This window comes from Centroberyx gerrardi, chromosome 11 (genome assembly GCF_048128805.1).
Source record: "Centroberyx gerrardi isolate f3 chromosome 11, fCenGer3.hap1.cur.20231027, whole genome shotgun sequence".
NCBI lineage: Eukaryota > Metazoa > Chordata > Actinopteri > Beryciformes > Berycidae > Centroberyx > Centroberyx gerrardi.
The window spans coordinates 31,351,915-31,375,278 of NC_136007.1; the positions used below are offsets into that span (position 1 = coordinate 31,351,915).

Here is a 23,364-nt window from a genome sequence, read left to right on the forward strand (position 1 = left end):
GTGTCCTGCAAGGAACTTAATTGAGAATCACAGCGTACTGCACAGTACAAAAGAAAAACATAAGACAAGAGCGCCACCTAGCGGTTCGGTTTAGACAACTGCCTTACATATGTAAAATGCTACTTTACTACATTTTAACTGCATTCAGTTTTTATTGATGGCACAAAAAACACAGCACACACCTTCACATTGAACACATCTCTGACCTCTGACATGAAGTTACAGTCTTGTTGAGAAAAAATATCAAATAAAAAGTACTCTTTAGCTTTTTTCTCCTCTGCTTCATTTTGTGCTTGCAAACTTTTTAATGACAAAGTCCAGAGATCTGTGTGAGCTGTAATAAGATTCCACCAGAGGGTGGCAGTCAGCGGCGCCGGAATGAGTTTTGAAGTGGGGGGACATCCAGCTTTGGATGACGTAATAGGCTAGTGAACTTTTTCACGTCAATTTCCTTCCAATCTCAGCCTAGCCTACCGTTTTTGTACAACTAAGGGACTGTTCGTTATTAATGAGGGGGGGGGGGGGGGGGGTTAAAACCGTGCGCACACCAGGTCCTGCGCACCTTTCCTTTATACATCCCAATCAACGTGAAATTGAGCGCACATGCATGAGCCTCTCACCCCGCCTTGTCCCCTCCCAGAATTAACTATGCAAATGACTATAAATACGCCCCTCTTGTCACCTTCTTGTCAAAAACGATGGTGAATGTGCCTGTGTTCAGTGCTCCCCTCTCCAAATATGTCCAATGTGCTTTTACGCATGCAGTGTTTTTGTAAATAAAGGTAAAATTGCACAATTGAACTGATTCAAAGATTAAAAACAAAACCATATAGTAATGTGACATGTCCAGTGTTCGCAGTGCTGCCGCTCCAAATATGGCAATTTGTGGCATTTTTTTCTACACTACTTTTTTTTTTGTTTGAAATTTTGAAACATTTGGAGAGTTTCACTACTTCGTAGTTTGGCGTCACCAACTGACAAAGCCAGACAAATGTGCGTAGGCTACGCATGGTCTAAAGTTTGCGGGACGGCCCGCACATTCTCACGTCAAGTTCATTTTTATACATCCCGACGTGTGCGTGAAAACCAGCGTACACAACCTTTTTGTATGTGCGCAACGTTTATACATGAGGCCCCAGGTGTCTTTCCTGTACGGACTGTGAAGAATATGAGCCCGGACACGACGCAAACCCATGTGGGTATTGTGGCTGTCCACCGGGAGCTATCTCCGTACTGCTGATGAGTCGGGCGCAGGCCCGGACTGGCCATCGGGAGCACCGGGAGTTTTCCCGGTGGCCTGGCCTGCTAAATGGCCCGCAGGCCGCAGATAAAATTTTTTTTTTTTTGCCCGCAGTCAGGCCACTGAACTTAGAAGTAGGCCAGGCCAGTGTTTCTACCAAGGGCGTAGAATTGGGTAGGGACGGTAGGGACGTGTCCCTACCAATATCAAGCGACTCTGAAATGTCCCTAGCAATTATTTTGATTGACAATAAACGTTGTTTTGTCCGTCAGTGTCTAGTCAATGTTAACAGATCGCGTTCTCTACTACGAGTCCCGCTGCATTGGTGTAGTGCATTGCAGGTGCATTGGTGTCCCGCGTCGGCATAGCAACGGACGCTGTAACGAAACTTTAGTATAACAGCTGTTTTAGAATGTTATTGCGTCACCCGGATAAAAATTGGCGTGACACCGCCTCCCTAACCCCCCCAAAAAATCGCTGATTGGCTTTGCCATTTCTTGCTAACGTATGAAATGCGTATATTATTATTATTATTATATTAGTAACAGTTGTGTTTAGCCATTAAAGTTAGTTTATTTAAGTACCGTGTCGCGTGCGTCTGTGACAAGTGACGACCGTAAGTAGCCTACATGTCACAAGTGAGATTGAACAATGCTGCTGTGTGCCACACTGGACAACACTGATGTAAAACAAATATGCCAACAGTTCATCTCTGTTAATGACAGGCGTAGGCATGTGTTTGGCTCCTTCAAATAGGAGCAAGGCAGTGGACACTCAGCTGTTTGTATGTAGGGTTTGGATATAGTTTACAATATCTTATTATTATTATTATTATTATTTTAAATGTAAATACAGATCGTTGGTTTGAATAGGCAACAGTACTACAGTACTTGCCTTAAAACAAAATGTGCTCTTCAAAGTCCCATTCAGCTGGCAAATTTGAGTAAAGGATTCATTAATGTGCTACACCCCTGTGTCTGTGTGTCTGTTAATGAGTGTATTGGCTACCATAACTATCTAGATCAGTGGTTCTCAACGTGGGGTCCGGGGACCACCAGCGGTCCTTGAGGGGGTTCCAGGGGGTCCCCAGCAAATTGATGAATTGTTAAACTTCAGCATCATTTAATTTACAAATAGTTAACACAATTACAGAATGTAGAAGAATGACTGTTTTGATCTTAGTTTCACTGTTATCTCTCTACCTACAATACAGACAGTCATGGGATTCTGGATCAAAATCGTATCTAACAATAAAAGTATTCTCAGATTTGGGTCCGAGAGACAAAATCTCATCAAATGGGGGTCCATGGCTCTAATGTGGACTAAACTAGGGGTCCTCGATATGAAAAAGGTTGAGAATCATTGATCTAGATGACATGAAATGGCGGTCAGAAGTCTATCATAAATGTAAAATGCCTCAGCTTCCAGTGGGGGTTACATCCCCTCCGGACCTCCCCCATTTGTGTCCCTACCAATGTCAAAATCAAACCTACGCCCTTGGTTTCTACAATAGTTGCGGTGGCGCGATAGCAAAGATGCTCTATACACAGGATGACGCATTACAAGCTGCGCCAATGGTATGAAATGGTATACACTTCCTGTCTCCTAAGTGGGCGCGGTCACCTCTCCCCTCCACCTCGTTTGGAAGTGTTGTGAACGCTGCGCGCTGTGACAAATACCCGCGTGGCCAATAGAAACGAGGCAGCCAGCCAGGCACGGAAGGCTAAAAGCTGTTGTAATTTTGGCTGTACTCAAGCATAACTGGCGCTTGAAGATGGACGGTGGAAAAAAGATTTGCCCACTTCTGCAGGCTGGCAATCAGGGCAGTGAGGGTCTGTCTAAGCCCACCTTCACCCAGCAGCTGTCCATCCCTCCGGACTCCTGCAGTACCTCCAGCTAAGCTGTTGTATATATGTTAATTTCTTTTAGTTTTTTTGCATCTCACACACTTACTCTAGTTTGACACCCGTACACTTCATTCAACACCCTGCACCCACCACTGATGAACTGATGCCCACACCTCATTTTCTATTTTGTAAGTACATTAGTACAAGTACATTAGTTATTTATTTAGTTATTTATTATTTAATAAATATTGGTTAAACGTTAGTCCTTGTGTCGTCTCCCTCCTTAATGATATGTACCTTTGGTTTTATTTGAGGTTCATAACAGTACATTGTACTAAGCAGTTGTTGGCTCATTAGTTTGTGATTCACATACACTAAAATTCACCAGAATGCAGGAAATGAAGTCTTTGTAACTAAAATTTTCCTGGTTCCCGCTTAAAAAGTGGCCTGACTGGGGCTATATTTTGCACTATATTTCCCGGCCTGAATGATTTTCCCAGTCCGGCCCTGGTCGGGCGTGAGGTCCAATGAGGTTAAGGTAGGGGTGGGAGATACCAAGTTTAGTGAGTCCCGTCACCATACAGCGGTAAAACACGTATTTTGAAAAGAAAAAAACATATTTAAAATAAATACAAAATACAACCATTTAAAGTTGTATATCCCTCCCTTAAAGCCAAAATAAAAAACATAAGTCCCTCCCCAGTGCTTAAAAAATTTGTTGACGTGCCTCCCTCGTTTTGCACCCCCCCCTCCCCTCTCATAAATAACGAACAGTCCCTTACCACTTTATTACCATAAAAGTGGGGGGACAAAAAGTCTCGTTGTCCCCCCTATTCCGGCGGCAGTGTGTCGTCTAGCTTTGATAACAGAAGAAGACGGGGTGGAGCCACACATGTAGCTCCGCCCCAACATGTAGCCCTGCCCCAACTTCCAGCTTGCATCCAGGGGTACTCGAAAATGGACAAGAGCACTCTACTGCTGTTATCCACCATCTGTACCTACACTGCAAAAAATATTAAGGCACTTCACCTCAACATAAGTTTCCTTGCTGCCTTAAAATAGTGTGTTAACTGAAATAGTAGGCTACTGAATAATTAGGTCAAAGATCATTAGTTGTTCTAATGTAGTAACACTGACTGAGTGAACTTAAGCCAGTAAATTCACTCAAGTTCATTTGGAGCTTAATAGACCGCCTTATTGAGAGGGCAGCGCTGGATATGAGTTGTGATGAGTACTGTGTATCATGTGTTTAGCAACGTGACTTGAGTTATCTGCCTGAACTGGCTTCGCAGGCTTCGCTTCATGTATAGTTTTACTACTTATACGTGTGTAGGCCTAAGAGAAAGAGAAGAAAGAGAAGAAGAGACCTTTTCCCTAATTTCTACTTGTCATTTTTAGCCCTGTGACAATAGGGGCTCTATGGATGGTACTGTCAGTCGGTCGGTCGTTCTGTTCACCACATAATGGGTCACGTGACCCGGAGGGAGTTAGACTGCAGACTCTCAAGCGGGAGACCCGAGCAGGGCTGTTAGACTCTTAGTGTTGTTATATATTTCTTTTAGAATTCTGTGTTGTTTATGGTGAGAGAGAGATTTGAAAAGAAATGAAGAAGATGGATGATATAAAGTTAAAGTGGAAAAGCACAGGGAGCTGTGTGACCGTCAGCATTGTTTCTACACAGGCAAAATGATAAAACATAGCCTAAGGCTTGATGCTGTTGCTTCCCTGTTGGAGCACAGCCCTGCTGAGACTCGTCTGTTCCACAGACATAAGGTGAGGGTGGAGGGGGGAAGAAAGGATCCGCAATTTAACCCCTGAATGAAAGTCAACAAAATCTAGGTGACTGTGCTTTTGTAATATTCCTGTTTGTAGTTGTTGCTCCACATTGCACTGTTCTTTATTTTTACTATTATTAGTCGTACTATTTCTAGTAGTTCCTTATCTGTTGCATGCAACAGATAAGGAAATATGACCTATCACTTGTCTCTTGGTTAAGCTCAGGTCTTTGGACCACAAGGTGGTGAGTTCAAGTCCCTGATGAGCTGTGACATTTTCAAGTTTCATGAAAAGTAAATCAACACTTAATCAGACAGAAAGAAAACTCAAAGCAGGTGTTTGACATCATCTGTCAATGGCAAAATACCTGATTGGCATCACTGATTGGGGTGTGGTCAGACCTTTCAACCCATAGAGAGCAGTGCAGCAGCAGTGTTCTGGCCCATGTGACTTAGTATTGTTTTATTTGTTAATGGAGAGCACTACAATGTTCTATGAAGTGATTAGCACTGTCAATCTGTCAATCATAGGCTGCAGTATCACAATACTTCTCCCTTTAGTTAGTTTCTCCTCAGTAAACCTATAACAGGTGTTTGGCTCAGTATGTAAAGCATGTGGAAGGTTGTGGGTTCAAATCCAGGCTTGTCCTTTCTGAAGTCGTTAGTCGTTAATAACAAGGGGCATGTGTTCTGATAGGAAGTTTGGCCGTTGTGAGTAACTTCAACAATGTGGCTGCAATGAAAAGATTACCTTGACAGAAGTCACGGGCCAACACAAAAGCCCGTACTAAGCCATAACCAACAGTCTGTCTGTCCGATATTCATAACTTGTCTTTCTACCTTCTGTAATGTTTTGTCTATCTGTCTGTCTTTTCAAATTGTGCTTGGACCCCACAATTGCTGCTTGCGGCTATATTCTATATTGTAGCCCAACCGTAGCCCATTCTATGATTTTATACACTTTTATAATATCATTTATGCCTTGTAAATTGAGGTAATTTTTGTCTAATAACATAAATGGGAGTCAAATGAAGCTTTTTTTTTTCCAAATCTAATCTAATGTTTCAGTATCATAGAACTATTTATATCAAGCTTACACAGATTATACAATTTACTGTACTTGCTGAGTTAAAGAGATTTTAGGGCTCTGGCTAAACGCTTTCATTGTCTTTATTTCTTTCTTTCTTTCTATGCTTACTAAGCTTGGCAGCGAGTGAAACTTGGCAGAGAGTGAGATACAACTTCTGAGTTAAATAATATTGTTTTTACCTCAGTGAAGTGATCCATCGAATGCTGCGGTGAAAGTTTTTCAGAGACAAGAGGGGAAGGAAAGTAAAAGTAAAACAATACAAATTACGAATTACATCATTTATTTACATATGCTAACTTATGAGTAAGCTCCCTGCATCAAGGCATGTGGTCTTTTTGAACAAGCCGCCGGTTCACACGATTCAATTCCACATATACTTTTGATTTGTGGTGAGATCCTTTTTCACCAAGCTGTGCGTCAGTATCAGATGTTCATGCTCACTCGTGTCTTTTTAACTAAAACTTTGGGTCAATGATTCAGGACTGTGGAATTTTTACCAGTCAGCCATTACAAATAGTCATAAAGTTTGGATATAAACAGTACAAGCGCAGAGGGGACAGAACAATGCAACGCACACAAAAGCAGCTTTGCAGTAAAATGTGTGAGGCCAGGGGCATGTGTGTCTAATTTAGCCAGTAAAACACAGAATAGTGCTGGCCTGGTGGGTACATGTTGTCTCTCCCTGTCCCATTTTCCCAGCAACTCAGCAGTCTTGTTGAGGTAGAGGGAGGAAACCACATCCTCCTGGCTAACACCTAGGAGGAATGTCCAATCACTTCTCCCAGTTTGACCCTCCATTGAACTGGTGTGGCTGCCAGTGAGACTTGGAAGACTCACTGTGTTTCATTGTTACTTTTTATACAAATATTAAAGCACACTTACCGTACACATCATACACACACTTAAACATGGAATATGTTAAACACATTCTAAACTCTAACTCTCTGGAAGACATGTGGTCTGGCCAATTTGTGGTTGTACATGTGAATGTATTTCTCCATCATTTCATGCAGACAAAGAGTTTATGGATAGAGACTGTAGCACAATTAACGTCACCCTCAGATACTCTTACACTGTCCTCTCTCACTCTTTCACTCTATAATTAATTTCTGATGTTAAATGTATTCTAGGACCTATTTTGTGATGAAGTGTAATTTACTTTTTTGTTGTACTCACTTTCCCTCAAGCTGCCTTGTCTACTTCCACTTCAGTTAGTGATTTCCTACATTTCCCAGAATGCCTGTTGACAACCCCCAGAGAAAAGTTGTGAACTTGATCATTCAGCAGTGCCACAAAAATGCAAGCTGTGGCTGCACTGGATTCTGAAACCAAAGCGTGTATTAGAGTTTTGGTATCGGCCATATTTATAGATAGATGAATTTTTGCAATGTTGCGAAGATGGAAAAATGCTATCTTAGTGGGATCCTTGATGTGGGAGTCAGGGTAATTAAGCAGTCCCCAAAATAGGCCCTTTTCACAAACATGGCTGCCGTACTTCCACAGGGTATAGATTGGTTCTCACCATTGCTAGCAATGTTAAAAAGCGAACTTTCTGTTGCCCATAACTCTGTCTGTGATCACTTATTTTGTGTTTCAACATAATGTATAACACAATACAGGTGTTGTCACTATATATCTTTCTGTTTCTGTTGTCCGACGACTGCAAAACTATAAAAAAAAGTGATTTGATCGAGGGTCACAAAATGCTAACAGTACCGAAATTAGCGTTAGCCTTGCTTAGCCAGTTAGCATTTTGTGACCCTCGATCACAGTTACTTGTGCAGTTGTCTGACAACAGAAACAGAAAGATATGTCAGTGACAACACCTGTATTGTGTTATACATTATGTTGAAACACAAAATAAGTGATCACAGACAGAGGTATGGCAGGGGCGGGTCTAGGGGGTGGCCAGGGGTGGCCAGGGCCACCCCTGAAATCTGATTGGCCATCCCAGGTGCCACCCCAAAATCCTGAGTTATGATTGACTGATGGCCATGTTAGAGGCAGGACCGTCAAATCTGTGCATTTTTTTCCCAAAACTACGCACCTGTGTTCCAAGAAAAATGCCAAGGGGAGCAAAGAGAAGACCAAATTAGGGATCTTTTAATGTGAAAAAATAGATAAATGCAGCACGCACCTGAAGATAAAAACGAAGAGGTAATGTTAGTAGCCTACATTTTTTATATGCATACAGTAGACAGTGATGCCTGATAATTATGGTTGTTTTCAACCTGGGCCTTGTATGGAAGAGGATTCGGGCCATGTAAACATTTTATTTGAGTTCTGAGATTAATCTCAGAATTCTGAAAATAAAGTCAGAATTCTGAGTTTCAAAGTCAGAATTCTGAGAATAAAGTGAGAACTCTGAGAAAAAAGTCGGAATTCTGAGATTAAAGTCAGAATTCACTGGCGGCCACCTGGGCAAAGGTCTGTCCGGGAGACAGCTGTGCCGTAGGCGGCGCCTTCCGGGGGAGACAGAGCTGCAACACCTCATCCTCCTTCTTCTTCGCCTCGTACCGTACCGCACTCGCTTCTGTATTGAAGCCAGTGTGGAACCGAAGATCCCTTCGGAGACCACGGGTACGTCAAGGATGTCCTCCTTCTCTTTATCTAACAGGTTGGTCAGGTTGAGCCATCTGGCTCACTCCTGCAACACCATCATCGCCATTGACTTCATCGCCTGCACAGCGCACCGCTGAACCCGGAGACAGATGTCGGTAACCATGGTTATTTCTTCCCACACGGTTAGATCAGGTTTTGCAGCCATGTCATCGTACAGCTCCGCCTGGTATGCCGTGAGCATCAGCCCTTACTGCCACCGCTGCCGCATTACACGCCCTCTCAGTCATGGTGGGCTGGAACCGGTCTGCTTTGGAGGGCCTGTGTCCTGGACGAAGTGGCTGACGACGTCGGGTGGAGGTGGGCCGCCACCAACAGTTCCATTGGTGGCAGGCGGGCTATGGCATGTCTCTCCATCCCCTCAAAATCCAAGGAAGACGCCCCTGGTATGGGGGGCCTGGGGCAATTTCTTCCCCTCGTAGTGGGATAGGGGACCTCCGCTGCAACAGCAGGCCACGGAATTTCCAGCTTTTTGGCAGCACATTTGCACATGTCGTGCATGTCGACACCAAGGGTGGGGATGGGTGGTGTACCCTCCCTAACTCCTGCAATCATCGACACGCTGAAGGGACATGTTGTGTCAGCAACATGTCAGAAAGGTGGGAAAGAGCTCTTTTTTCGTCATCCTCATCAGATACGAAAAACTCCTCTCTCACGGACCCTTCCTCCTCCTCAAAATCCAGCAGGAGGGGTGCCTCAGCAAGCGTGTCAGAGACATCCAATGCCGAACCCCGGCGTTGGCTAGCTGGGTTCGGGGTCTCCTCATCACTCGTACTGGGTTGGTGTTCCTCGGTAGCGATTACGTGGAGAGGATCGCGCTCCAAGAGGCTAGCTTGGCGAGCTAGCCGATGCCGGAGGCTCTTCATTGTAAACTGGGTGCAATGTCTGCATGTCTGCCACGCCAGCCTCTCAGTGCTGGCGTAGTGGAATAAATGCTTCTGAATATACGCATGGGGGCGTATCCCATAGTGAGACATCGAAACGAATGCTATGAAAGATTCCCCCATGTACAAGAGCTTCACATTTCAATACAAATAAAGGCCTTACCATGTCTTTTTTATCATAGTGCCTCAATAGTTTTCTCTGTCGATACCAAATAAACCAGTATTGCATGTAGCCTACATAGACCACAACCTCTAAAACAAGAGGTGTGCTTCAGTGTCTTATGATTAAGAGCTTTTTCAGTAAAGGTTAATGAGGAACAAACTGTTACTAGGGCCAAGTGTTTATAAATATCGCCTGTGTAAAAGCCTGAAAGTGGGACTGCTTTAATTACACTTTATTGAAACTTGTATATGTGGTTAACAGAACAGCATGTGGTTTCCAAAACAAACATAGCTATTGATAGTGAAATGTAGCGGTGATGGCAGCTCCAGGGGGGAAACACTCTGCCAAGACATGGACAATGTCTGTACAACTGGGAGGAAAGAAACAGCATTGAGTTAGATGCTGAGTATTAAACTCAAATTGCCTTCTTTTAAAAGGGTAGGCTGGTAAGAGTGGAACAGCACATAAATGAACCATTGGGCCTATTTAGGAATGATGAGGTGTGAAATAGAGCTATAATACAGTAGCAACATCTGTTGGAATTATTTAACAAAGCTTTTACTCATGTACAGTAAAGCCCATGGTTCTTAAGTTTTTAATTACATGTTGCAATGTATTTATTGAGCACTACAGGCAAATCCCACCTTGACTGGGACTGTTAAATTTGGGGCTACACAATGATAAAGTGTTTTCTCGAAATAAATATCATGACTCACCACTGAAACTCCTCTACTTTCCCCACTCATACCACCTCAAGTTAGGACACAGGTTGAAACTTGTCAATTGAGCAGAAATTTTGAAAATTACAAATTTGCTTTGCATTAAATAAGTAGCTTTTTTGCAACTTGCATTTTCAGTTGAACATTTTAAATTCCACAAATGTGACAGACTAGCGGTGCAATATGGAGACAGATGTAACATTAAATGGAATAATAAAATCACCAGCTTGGGAAAATATGACCAGCTCTAGTAGTAATCAGAATCAGTTTTATTGGCCAAGTAAGTTTGCACATACACTTTGCCAGGACTGCTTGAACATTGGAACATAGAGTGACTCTGTGGTTGGTTGGATTAGGGTGGGAAGGTCATTCCACCATTGTTTGACATGTTCTTTTATGCTCTATTGCTGTTATTTTGTGCTTTTAACTATGGTCTTATTTCCCTTACATCCTTTTTCCTGGTTTGTAACCCCTTATTAAAACACTTTGTTACAAACTGGTTTTGTGTTTTAAAGTGCTATATAAATAAAGTTGACTTGGCTCAGCCATTTGGAAGCCAGGAGGGAAACGAGCTGAAGCTGGGCTGAGTGGTTGTCTGCAGGGAAGAAAGGTAAGCCCCTTTAGCATCAGAGTGCCGGGACAAAGTGAAGGACTGAACCATGGCATGGAGGTATGGAGTAGCAGCTCACTAGCAGCCTTGTATGCCAGCCACAGGCTTGAGGCAGGGAACACAAAATTTCCACTTAGGAGAGATAAGCAGATGTCTGCCACTACCACAGCCTGAAGACCGAGGAGGATTTCTGAAGACAGAGCGAGAGAAAGAGCAGCTGGTATTATCATGTTCTCTGACGTAATCTCTTTTCTTTGAGAACAATGAAATACCTAGGCAGAGGGATTTGATTTGTTTAGGGAAATGGAAAAATACATTATTTAAAAAATGTTAATGAAGCATTAAGTAAGATTTTTTTCTGCCTCATATCACAAACAGACCATAAAATATCTGTGGGGGGTTGATATGATTGTTGATCAATACCAATGACTCAACAATTACTCGGCCAGGTGCTGAGATTTCTGGCTTTCAGTACTCTACATAGGTCTTATCACTAAAACATGGTGTCTTAAGACATGGCAACTTCACTAGAATCAATCACCACTTTTGCAATTCCACAGGTCTTGCTGGTAAAAACACAGTGAAACTCAAGGCCATAATTTAAAGTCAATCAAAATATAATTAGATTTTATTGCCATCCATTCTTATATAAAAATATTAACTTTAAAGGCACTTATAAATCTCAACAGGTAATGTATTCAAATGGTATAACTAATTTACATGGGCTTTATATACAACACACAAAAAATATTAACACAACAATCCATATTTAAATATTATTCAACAATATGTTTCAACCAAGCAATGTGATTGGCTAATGGGAACCCCACTTGTGATGTTCAGTCCTACAAGCATGTAATAGCATTTTAATAATTTCAAAATTACATGAACATTTTTTTAAGAATTCTTATTTTTTCCAAAATTTTCAAAATGCTATTACATGCCAATTGTCCAGTTTTATTGGAAAATATGTATTCTACAAATATATGATTAAAATATTCCACACAGTTATCATGTGACTTCTCCACTCCATGGATTTTCCACTGATGACCGGTCAAATAGAATAACATCATAATTACCTCATGATTAAAAATTCAACACCATTTACGCAATGTCAAATACCAAAAATGGATAGTTAAACATTATGAAAAAATATGCCAAATGATATGAAACAAGACAAAGGTTCTGATAAAGCTGCTGCCAGTAGAATGTGAAACTTAATGACTTTGGCGACACCTTGAGTCCGTCAGTGGTAGTGTTCACATCACAGTCCAAGACAACTTGCCACTTCTGTTCTTCTTGACAGTAACTTCTTCTTCTTGACAGTCTTGACTCTCTGTTTATCCTAATTATTCCAGGACTGTAGTCACTTCGACTACAGCAGCAGTTGATGCTGCACACCTATATATAGCTCGGTGCCGAGGGACTGTACAGCATCTGGGCTTGTCTGTGTATCTGTTTGCCTAAGAACAAGTAGAGTGAGGCGGTCTTCCTCTTCCCTGTTGAGGTCCCTCTTTGTGCCTTAAGTCAATCCTGCACAATTCGTAGGAAATTGTAACCAGGGACACAGAGAATATACACCTAGAAAGCAACACATAGAATAAACCAATTTTCACAGCAATGGTCTCATTTTTCTACAGCCATTATACTATGCTATCAAAATGTATTTGAGAATCATACACTACCAGTCAAACGTTTTTAAACACCTGATTAAATGCATTACGTTTTGCATTCTCTTAAATTAATTTTGATCTAAAGGCTTCTGCTTAAATGCTTGAAATTAGTTTGTTAGACAAATAGAAATAGTGAAATTGATGCCTATGTATGAATTTCTTTCCAAAGCCTTTGCCTTTCTATCAAGGCATTGATAATAGGGATGGGACAATATATTGAAATTCAATATATCGCAATACAAAAAAGTGACAGTATGTATCATGGGGCAGAAAAACAAATCATGATATTAGCTACATTTTATTCTGCTGTAGTAATTGAAATTATATTATTTTCACTTTGTAATGACATTTTTATATTGTTGTTTACCATCTGGCAAGCCAATGTGGTTGCAAGAAAGATTTGTGGCTCAGAAATAAACATAATTCTGCACAGTCAGACTTTGTTGTCATCCGATCTCGTCCCATCCCTAATTAATAGGCATTGTATAAAAGCCATAACACTCTAGAGAACAATGATTAATGTGATTGTGATTTGACCTAGCAGGATTACTTGCGTACATATAATCACGGTAAAGAACTGCCTTTTGGGTGTTGTTGTTGCAAAAACAAGTGGTAAATAAAAGGAGGGTAAACTATGACCTCCAGTCAATGATCATCATGGGGAAGCAAACAAAAACAAGCAAGCAAAAATGATTCACTATTATAAACAGTGAGGTTATGGATCACTCTGGTGTCTGGGCAACACCTGCCTATGGAAGCAATGGGTTGGGTTAGTGATCAGTACTGAGTGGACAATGTGTGAACTCACTGTGAAACTCAAGACTGCTCTGCGGTCAGATCTGAGTCATCACTAACCTGATCTAGTTTTATCATTTATGTTTGATAATAATAGTTTTGATAGTTTAGGGTTTGGGTTAGTTATAGAAGTTTGATAGCAAATGTGCACTGCCAACACTTAAATAGGATGTATATTTTCATTTTCTGATTGCCATGACTTAACCCATAACCCATTTCTAACTTTTCAGATCCCAATTATTTCATAAATTGAATATCATTAAGCAGTGGTAGAAGAGAAATCGAATTAAAAAGTTTTTATTTTGTTTTACGAGTAGCCTTGTGAGTGATTGAAAGGATGCCCTTTCATTCTTGCAGCAGACATTGTCATCTGTCACCTTCTGGCGCTTGTTAAAGTGACTAACTGGGATTAACTGATGTGCTATTTTATTTACTTTACATAAGTGAAACAGGTATCAAACATGTTGATCCAGACTCCATGTCAGTACCATACCGGCTAACTACACAAATTTAGCATACTACCATGGTTATCCTTTATGTCTTGTATATATGAAGCACTGTAATAATGTTTTGACTGATTCACTGTTGTACTGTACAGACTACTACAAAATGAATGGACAAAGTACTTTCCTCTCAACTTCATGGTGTTCTGCTGCACTAGTGTACAACAGAGCGCTACAATTTAATTGAAAGCAACCTATTTATTACATTGTAATAAAGCTACAGGTACTTGATACACTACATTAGTAGCATTCAGAATTTGTCTTCTAGAGTTGACTCTGCTAAAATAAGTCTTTAGCCTACTGAAATCAAATAAGGATCATCAAGTGTAATATACATACATTGCCAATACACTGCAAATAGCCTTCAAAAGCAATGAAAAGTGACCAGTCCCAGAGCTATTTAGGCATAGATGTAGTGCAACTTTTAAACAATAATAAAAATAATGAACCTTTAACATTGAGTCCACACGTTTCAGACATGTGTGGGGTTTTCTAGATAGGAATCTGTTTTGGACATGTGCAGCACCACTGCCGGGGCCTTATAGTGGCACTGAGAGCTGCTGCAGCTGACACTCCCACATGTTTTCCTATTAGTCCGAACCGCCAACTTCCTGTTACACAGGCCCTGCCAGGTCTGGATGGTCTTTGAGCTCCACACCCACACGCCACTAGTGATGCCCACAACCAAGGACATGAAGATCTTCAGCATGAACACTGCTACAGCGGGCAGCGATGACTCCAGTGAACAGTCCTCGTTCCTGTGGCCGGGGAATGAGGCGCACTTGCTCTCCAGAGCTTGAAGCTTCCAGTAGTCAATATTAAGCCTCTCATAAAAGTAGCAGATGATGACACAGGTGGCGGGCATAGTGTAGAGGATAGAGAAGACACCAATCTTCACCATTAGCTTCTCCAGTTTCTCTGTGTTGGTGCCTCCAGTCTTCATAATCTTGCGGATGTGAAAGAGCGCCACGAAGCCCATTAGGATAAAGGAGGTGCCAATGACAAGGTAGCAAGAGAGAGGGATGAGCACAAACCCTGTCAGTGCATTGACATCCATGCTGCCCACATAGCACAGACCTGTCAGCTCATTGCCTGCCACCTTCCTCATGATGAGGATGACAATGGTCTTCATGGCTGGGATGCCCCATGCTGCCATGTGGAAGTAGCTGTTGTGGGCTTCAATGGCCTCGTGGCCCCATTTCTTCCCAGCTGCCAGGAACCAGGTCAGTGTCAGGATGACCCACCAGATGGAGGAAGCCATGCCAAAATAATAGAGGATGAGAAAAACTATGGTGCAGCCTGTGGACTCCAGCCCTTCCTGGATGATGTAGAACTCACCGTTTTCACGGTCACAGGCGATATTCTCCGCTCCAGCCACCAAGCGGATGATGAAAGCTACTGAGTAGACATTGTAGCACATGCTGAGGAAGATGATGGGCCTCTCAGGGTACTGGAAACGCTGCGGGTCCAGGAGGAATGTCAGGACTGTGAAGGCAGTGGAAATAAAGCACAGTGTGGACCACACCGCCATCCAGATGAAGGCAAAGTCCTTGTCCTGACGAGACCAGAATACATCGATGGCGACGGAGCAGCGGGGAGCACATGACTGGCTCGTCTCCACATACTGGAACTTGTCTGAGTTTTCACACAAGGCCAGGCTGGAGGCGGGGGGGCTGCTGCCTGGGCCCGGCTGTCTGTGTCGGGGTGCCACCGGCAGCATGCCCTCCCCCCTCCTGGGCTCCTGCCTGGTGTCGTTCTCAGGCGCCTCCATACACAGAGAGTTGGGATCATTTTTGATTGGCAATTTGGTACAGTCCAGTGAGTCAGGCCAGCTGAAGCTGAACTTTTCCATGATGGGGGAGCACCTCTGCCTCGCCAGTTCACACATCGGCCGACAGGCAGGGATGGTGGTGGAAACTTTGTCAGTGCACATTGGAACATAGAGAGAGCAAAGGAAAAAACGCAGGTGTGTGTCACAACCATACTCCACTAAAGGGGCAAATTCATTCAGTTTGATGCTGGCCTCAGCTTGGCTCTCATACTTCATGAAGTTGGGCATCCGAGTCATATTATAGCCAATGCCCTGACACATAGGGATGGTTATTAGTTCACACTTACCAGGTCTGCCCCTCTCTATGTCATAAGCACCAATCTCCAAGTTGAAGCCAGCAGTAAAAGGCTGGCACCACAGCAAAATTGCAATCCTGAAATAAAAATACTCCATGGAAGTTAAATTAACTTTTTAAAATGTCAAATTAACTTTGTTTTAGCCCATTAGTACAAAAACGTGGGAAATAGGCTATATGACGTTCTCTGTACAGTTCCATAAAATGCTGGCATGGTTATTTCTCATAAGAATAACGTCCCATATGCATGTACCATAAAGTCCGAAGTGTGGAGGAGAAGAAAAATCTAGAGGGAATTCATTACTGTCATCCTCAAAAGCCTCTGGTGGGAATTCCAAAGAAACCCGGTGCTCCGTAGGTTTACATTGCGGTACAATACAAGACAATTACACGACCCCCAGTCTTTCTTCTTGTGCAAGGAGGCGAGAAGCTGAATTGAACCGTTATTTTACCGCAGAAAGCCGCGTGTGTTCTTCCGTTTCTGCTGTTCCAGGTAGCATTGAATGAAAATCTCCTATTTCTCCTCCCGCAGTTAGAGCACGCCAGGATCCTCGGTCGGTCCAAAAACAGTCAACTCGATCGACTCAAGTGTTTTCTGTTATCGGTTTGTATGAAGACCGAGTCAGACTGTCTCTCTGTGCTTCTTCATTAAAGAGGCGGTGACGACGGTTCACTCCGCCTTCCTCCTGCTCTGTGTCCAACATCAACCACAACGGACTGGGACCTGGTTTTATATATTCATATGACAGACTGGGGCCTAATATCCTACTGGTTTTACATTCATCTGACACACTGCAACCTGGTACTGGTTTTAAATAATAATCTGACATACTGGGACCTGATACTGGTTTTATACATTTTCATTTATTTTGTTATTACACGTTTAGCCTATTAGTATAAAGCAATAGAAAAATGTCTTCAGATTTATAATTGACAGCATTTCTCTTTTTTGTTCCATTTTTTTATTAGGCTTTCTTGACTACAACATACAAAAAACAATATTTTCTCTTATCAATAAGCTATTCTCTTGTCCTACCTATATTTCATATTGTTCAAAGTACACAAAACCTCTCTTCTCTGTCCAATTGAAACCAATTGTAAGGCTATAAAGTTTATCTTTGTTAGAAATCTGTATAAGGCCTTCATTTAATTTTTGTAAAGTACTATTGTGCTAGGCCTATTTGGTGTCATGTTTATATGAGTTCTTTGTATCATGACTGTGCAAAATAAATATATTAAAAAATGATGCTGACACTAAGGTTCATGCTCTCAGATAAGACCTTTGCTGAAAACCAAATGCTGGCATCAAAACTACAGACTAGACTTGAAATAATTGAATTAGAAAATAATATTTCATAGTTTCACATGTAATTGGTTTGTCAATTTTGGTAATGTCATATCTGACGTGTACATATTTGTCTATGTGTGATACCACAAGGAGGTAGTACACAGGAAATCACAATTTCATTGAAAAGAAATCTGCATGCTTATTGCAGTAACTGTAGCAATGACTTTATTCAACATCAACCCTTTCATTTCTGTCAGACCAGAGGATTTCTTCAACAGTTTGTATTTTATGTGCAGTATTTGGAAAAACGATACTATGTAATTTCATATTTTGCATAAAAATGATAAAAATGAACAAGTTGTTTTTCCAAATCTTGAAGTGTTTAGATGGCTCTGTCAGCTGTTTTGAGAACATAGCCCTTAGTGTGGAGAAATGGGTCAAATCAAATGAGAAAAACTGTAAGAGGAAGGCAGCTTAAATTAAGCTTGGTCTAAGTTTTCTTATGCTCCCAACTTGTTTCCCTGCTTGATTCCCAGCATTTTTTTAGTAAAAGAATATAAAATGCTTGATATCAAAGTAATCTGGAGGCTGTTTATGTCATGGACCTGCTGCAGACCCACTTTAGGCAACCCCTTGATACCCCCACCCCTCACCCACACATACACACACACACACACACACACACACACACTCTGTGACACCGTGCACATCAGTGATGCTTTTGATGTTTGTCTAAACTTTGTATAAAGGTAAATGAAATTAGGATTTAGGAGATGTGGCCTCCTTCAGTTTTCTCCCCATCGGATTGCCATACAGTTCCGTTTCTGAGCACAGCCTCTAGTGGTGACTGCCAATACAGCACAGAACAGGCCATGCAAAGGCTAGAAAGATCAGACGAATCAGCACAGCTCAATACATCTGATCCTAATCCACCAGTCAGGATGAGCAACACCCAACATGTAAGAGCAAAATTGAGCATAAACCCACTGACTCCACCGAGGAGTCGCTGACAGATTCGGTAAGGTTGGTCATCTGTTCTCACACAAATTCAATTCAAACTCAATTCACACAGATTGTGAAGTTGGGACAAATCTGTGGTTAATAACTATTGTTTTAACTTAACATCAGCATTTAATTTGCGTAAATGGCGTCACAATCAGTGAGGATGGGATGCTCTTCTCTGTTGTATTTTTCTACAAAAAAATTGAATTACATTTTTTTTTTTTGTGACCTATTTTTTATTGATTCATCCATATGTGACTTTGGCTGCTATCGTTCCCCTTCCCCATTCCCCCTCTCAGACTTCTTCAAAAATTTTCAGATATACAAGTTTTGTGTATGTGACTGTCCAACTATCAATAGTACAACATTGTTTCCTCTTGTCTATAATACATCTATAATACGTTAATGAGAACATAGTTAGGCTGGGTTAATACATCTATAATATGTTAATGAGAACATTTACATAGTTAGGCTGGGTTAGTTAAGTAGTAAATGTATAACTGCAGTACATACACAAAAAGGTAGAATAATACACAGTATTTCATATACATGCATATACAGTATATACACACATATACTACATGCACTACACATATATATACAGTATATATATATATACTGTAATTTAATTTAATTCTTAAATTAGATGGTATATCAAATAGTGGAGTGAGATTAACTAAGATCTTGAACTCGTAGCACTTATTCCAAGCAGCATGTGTGACTGCTCCGTGGACAACCAGGGTTTAAATCTGTATAGGTGCTACACCCAAAGGCCACACAGCCAGTTCTCCATAAATAAAAAGAAGGTCATGAGACTGAGAGCAGGGTCTTGCCTATTCATGAGGGAGCACAGGGCCTGGCAGAACAATCCTCTGTTCTGTCCTTTGCATCGCCATCACCGCCGTGTTCACCTGAATGACTCCTCTGAGCGCCGCAGCACAATACACCACTACTCTAAACAGGGTCGTCCGAGTGCCTATCTTGTTGGGACAAAATAACATGGAGCCATGTTTACCATATGAAAACCTCTCATTGTGTTCCTGTTACTAATCCCGCATTAGGCCGCGTGGGGTATCGTCTGTGTTTCGGGCCCATACCAGATCCCCCAGGCCAGCGCTCATCTTTCAGAGCTTTATTCTCATGTTAAGCAGTACTTTCTAAGTACTACGGCAAGGATTCACTCCTCTCCCACCCACAATACTCCTCCGTTTCGGGAAAGCGAGTCCACTTGTCATACCAACCGTGGAATCTGGTTCTCTACTCTTGATGTTTTTTTTTCCCCTCTCTTACTTGCGCTCTCTTTCACCGACGGGTCAATTTCCCGCTCGTATAAATGAAACGGGATTCCGTTTGGCGGCTGTTTTTGTTTTGGCTAAGAGCTGTTTAAGTAGAGCTTTCCACATCCTCTGCAAGGCTCCTTCAGCTCCGCAATGAAAGGAGCCTTTCTTAGCACTCGCTGAACAAGGAGAAAATAGAGAAAAGGGAAACCTCAGTTACAAGGGCAATCAGTCAATGTTACAATTGCAGGTACTAGGATTGGGCTATTTTCATGTACCTCACCATTTATACGAACTTATTTAACACGCCTGCTGGAAGGCCACAAAAGGTGTCTATGTGTGAATGTGTTTTTCTTTTATTTTGGCCTGTGCCTTTTTAAGACATGAAAAACACTCACACTGATCACTTTAACAAATAATGTTTCTGCACATTGATCATAGATCTGAGCACTAAACACAGTGGTCACAGACCCTAACAAAATTCATATTATGTCATATTACAATTGTATTGTGCATGTTTACTACTAAAAGGAAGTTGTACTCCCCTTTGAAATGAACAAGTTCCAAAAATATACTATTCTATAATAGATTGTATAATATGTAATATATCATATGTAAGCTGGATATATGCGAAAATGCAAATACAGCAACTACAGAATTGAAAGAACATGACAAGAAAACATTTTCCTGTCTGTGGTACAGCAAGAATGTCTGAAAGAGTACCAGTTGGCCTCAGAACCTTTTTTTTTTGTAGCTCAGAGAAATTTGATGTTGTAATTGGGCCAACATCTGTGATGGCTGCTTGGATTTCGAGGGTTAATTTCCTCACCTCCCCATTACCCATCTGCAGGCTGTCAACCTCTCAAAGCCAGTAACACAAGTGCACATACAAAAAGATCACAGAGAACAGATAGACCTCACTGACACAGGATCTTCAGTGGTGTCTCATAAAAGATAGAATTAATTAGCAGACTGGCAATCAGCCAAGCAAAAGACACAACAGCACAAGACTAGAGAAGTACTTAAAAGCACTGGTAAAAAAAAAAAGAATTGAAACAGACAGCAATAACGGTCAAAGGTTTCTGTTAATGGAGAGGTTTTGTGGTCAGCACATTTTTACTAATGACATTCTTCTTTATAGAAGAACTAGCTCACAAAATACATAGTTTAAAAATTTAAAAATTCGAATACGTTTTTAGCCCTAGCTGTATAACTTTAATGGCATTCCTTGAACTGCTACAGTTTGAAAGTAGTTAAATTTTGGTTTAATTTTCCAGGTGATTTGGTGACTTCTGGTCTGAAGCAGAGACATGTTTCCAGGTAATTTGGTGCTCTGATAGAAGGCCATACTCATTGCTTACTGAGGACTTGCATGGGACTCATGAAGTACCTGTATTATTATTACCTCCGCTAACGGAGTTGGACGGAAGCAATAATAAATAATAATAACTTCCAAACGGATTAATGTAACACCATAAAACTTTGTGTGCCTATCAGCAGACATAAGAAGAGGCAAACCCTCCATTATTGGCCCAATCAAGCAACATGGGGGTAGTGGAGAGCATTTCCGGACATTCCGGTTTAGACAGATCCGCCTTGCCAATTTTTCCAAAACTTGGTACAGTGGTAGAAGGGCAGCCCTAATGGCCACTGAACAGATATAGTGTTGATTGGCCATGTGGTGTTGTGATAATCGGCAAAAATGCTTAAAAGTGGCAAGAATTTGAACAGGCAGATCTCATGTCCCATTTCAGGTCCAGTTATGAAAATGTGTGCATCTCCTGATGTGAAACAAGTTGGAAATGTGGCATGAAAGAAATTAAGTTTTGGTGAAAATCCGACATGTGGAACTGGCATATATTGACAATTGTAATTCAATATATTGCAATTCAATTCTCAGCTTGCACAAAGAAGACGTCTACCATGAGTCAAGTTTAAATTTATAGCAAAAATATTTCTTATTTAACCATGACCAAAGCCTTTCCCTAACCTTAACCAAGTTGATTTAGTTGCTTAACCATAACCTCAATCTAAACCTTAACCAAAGTTTTTTGAGTTGCCTAACCTTAACTATAAATATGTATATACTTGATATGTGTATGTGAATCATGATGATTATGTTTTTGTTTTTTTTATTTCTTATATATATATATATATATATATATATATATATATATATATATATATATATATATATATATATATGTACACACAGGGCTTGAAATTAACTTTTTTGATCACCAGCCAATATGGCTACTAGATTTTAAAGTTACCAGCCAATCGGAATTTCCACTAGCCAAAATGTTTTTCTTGAAATAAACCAGATTATGAGTACCACTGGGTTAATTTAAGCATAAGTATTAGTAAAAATAAAAGATATAGCATAATAAATCTATAAATTACAGTATTTCACTGATATTCATAAATTGCGTTGATTTCAAATTGTGTGAATTTCATCGATACAAGGCTCTTAGCGGCGACACTGTCAGACCTGTCTTGGCCTGCTTGATTGTCAAGCTCTGGAGGTGACTCTTCGCAGTTTTTGTGGTCTTTGACACTCACGACCCGATCGCCATTTGGCATTAAATGTCCTCATTTTCGCCTTCTCCCCTCCTTTGTTTTCATTTTTATCCTCAGTGTTGCCAACTCTTTTCCAAGGAAAGTAGCTGTTGGCTGTTCAGAAAGTCGCTAGAAGTCGCCAGATGACATCATACGATAATTTGCATATCAAATGCCGAACCAATTTATTGCCAAATGCTTTGGGATTCAACACATTAACATTGCTTCCCATGGTCAGAAAAAGTCGCCAGATTTGCCACTAGTTGCTTTTGAGAAATAAAGTCGCCAGGGGGGTCTGAAAAGTCGCCAAGTTGGCAACACTGCTTTGTATACTCGCGGTCTCGCGCAATTGATTCTACCACACAGCCTGCTTCAAATATTTAGAGCTTGGTTCATCACCAGCCAAATTGGCTAGTAACTTTACAATGTTACCCGCCACAGTAAATTTTTACCCGCATTTGGCGGGTTGGCGGGTGTTAATTTCAAGCCCTGTATATATATATATATATATATATATATATATATATATATATACTGTATATATATTGTATAATTGAACTGAGATTGTGAACTTAACCACATCATGTGACTTACCCCAGGTGGCCTGATTTAGCTAATTGTCTGGTCTATTTAAGATGGCGACTGTATACCTTTTTCAAGTCTGAAGAGCACTGTGCTCGAAACATCACTACTTACTTACGTGGTGCCAATAAAGCAGCAAAAGGGAGCTACAGTGTGTGGACTTTCCTTTCTAGATATAATTCCCACTTTCTTGGCCATGGCCATGGGCCATCTGTCAGCGGGACAGGCTGGAGTGGGGCAACATGCGTCTTGGCACTTATCATTTGACTGACATGTAACGCATAATGCTCTCCTGCAGACACATGTCCATGCTTGGCCACCAATATATGTCTCACAGCCTCTGCTTTGTGCGGACGATACCCTGGTGGGTTTCATGTGCCAGGGCTACGAGCTGTTTCCTCAGAGTCACAGGAATTAGCAGTTGATGAGGGGCCCTGTATATGGTTGGATGTTGGACTGACAACTCATCTCTAATGTTGAAGTCGGGTTTCAGCACTGTTGGTAGAGGCTTTGCTGTTCTTGGCCACCCTTTTTTTATCTGGGCTCTTCACGGCAGTAAATGCGGGGCACGCCTCACATGCTGCAGCAAAGTCCTACACAGAGAAGGCTTTC

General features: G+C 41.3%; 2 protein-coding genes across 2 annotated transcripts in view; one reads left to right on the forward strand and one right to left on the reverse strand.

Annotated features, from left to right (window-relative positions):
* The window catches only part of kcnj15 (potassium inwardly rectifying channel subfamily J member 15), a 327,817-nt gene that overhangs the window by 247,621 nt on the left and 56,832 nt on the right, over positions 1-23,364 (forward strand). The gene's annotated exons all lie outside the window — the stretch shown is intronic.
* Positions 14,391-16,748, reverse strand: LOC139932998 (frizzled-9-like). Its single transcript, XM_071926983.1, has 2 exons — positions 16,673-16,748; positions 14,391-16,156 (listed from the first exon to the last, which is right to left on the reverse strand). The coding sequence occupies exons 1-2, from the start codon at positions 16,746-16,748 to the stop codon at positions 14,391-14,393; spliced, it is 1,842 nt and encodes a 613-aa protein (XP_071783084.1).

Coding starts and splice junctions, on each gene's coding strand:
- LOC139932998 (XM_071926983.1), bottom strand. CDS start 16,748: ATGTTGGACACAGAGCAGGAGGAAGGCGGAGTGAACCGTCGTCACCGC. Junction 16,157..16,672: donor TGAAGAAGCACAGAGAGACA/GTCTGACTCGGT, acceptor CATTTTAAAAAG/TTAATTTAACTTCCATGGAG.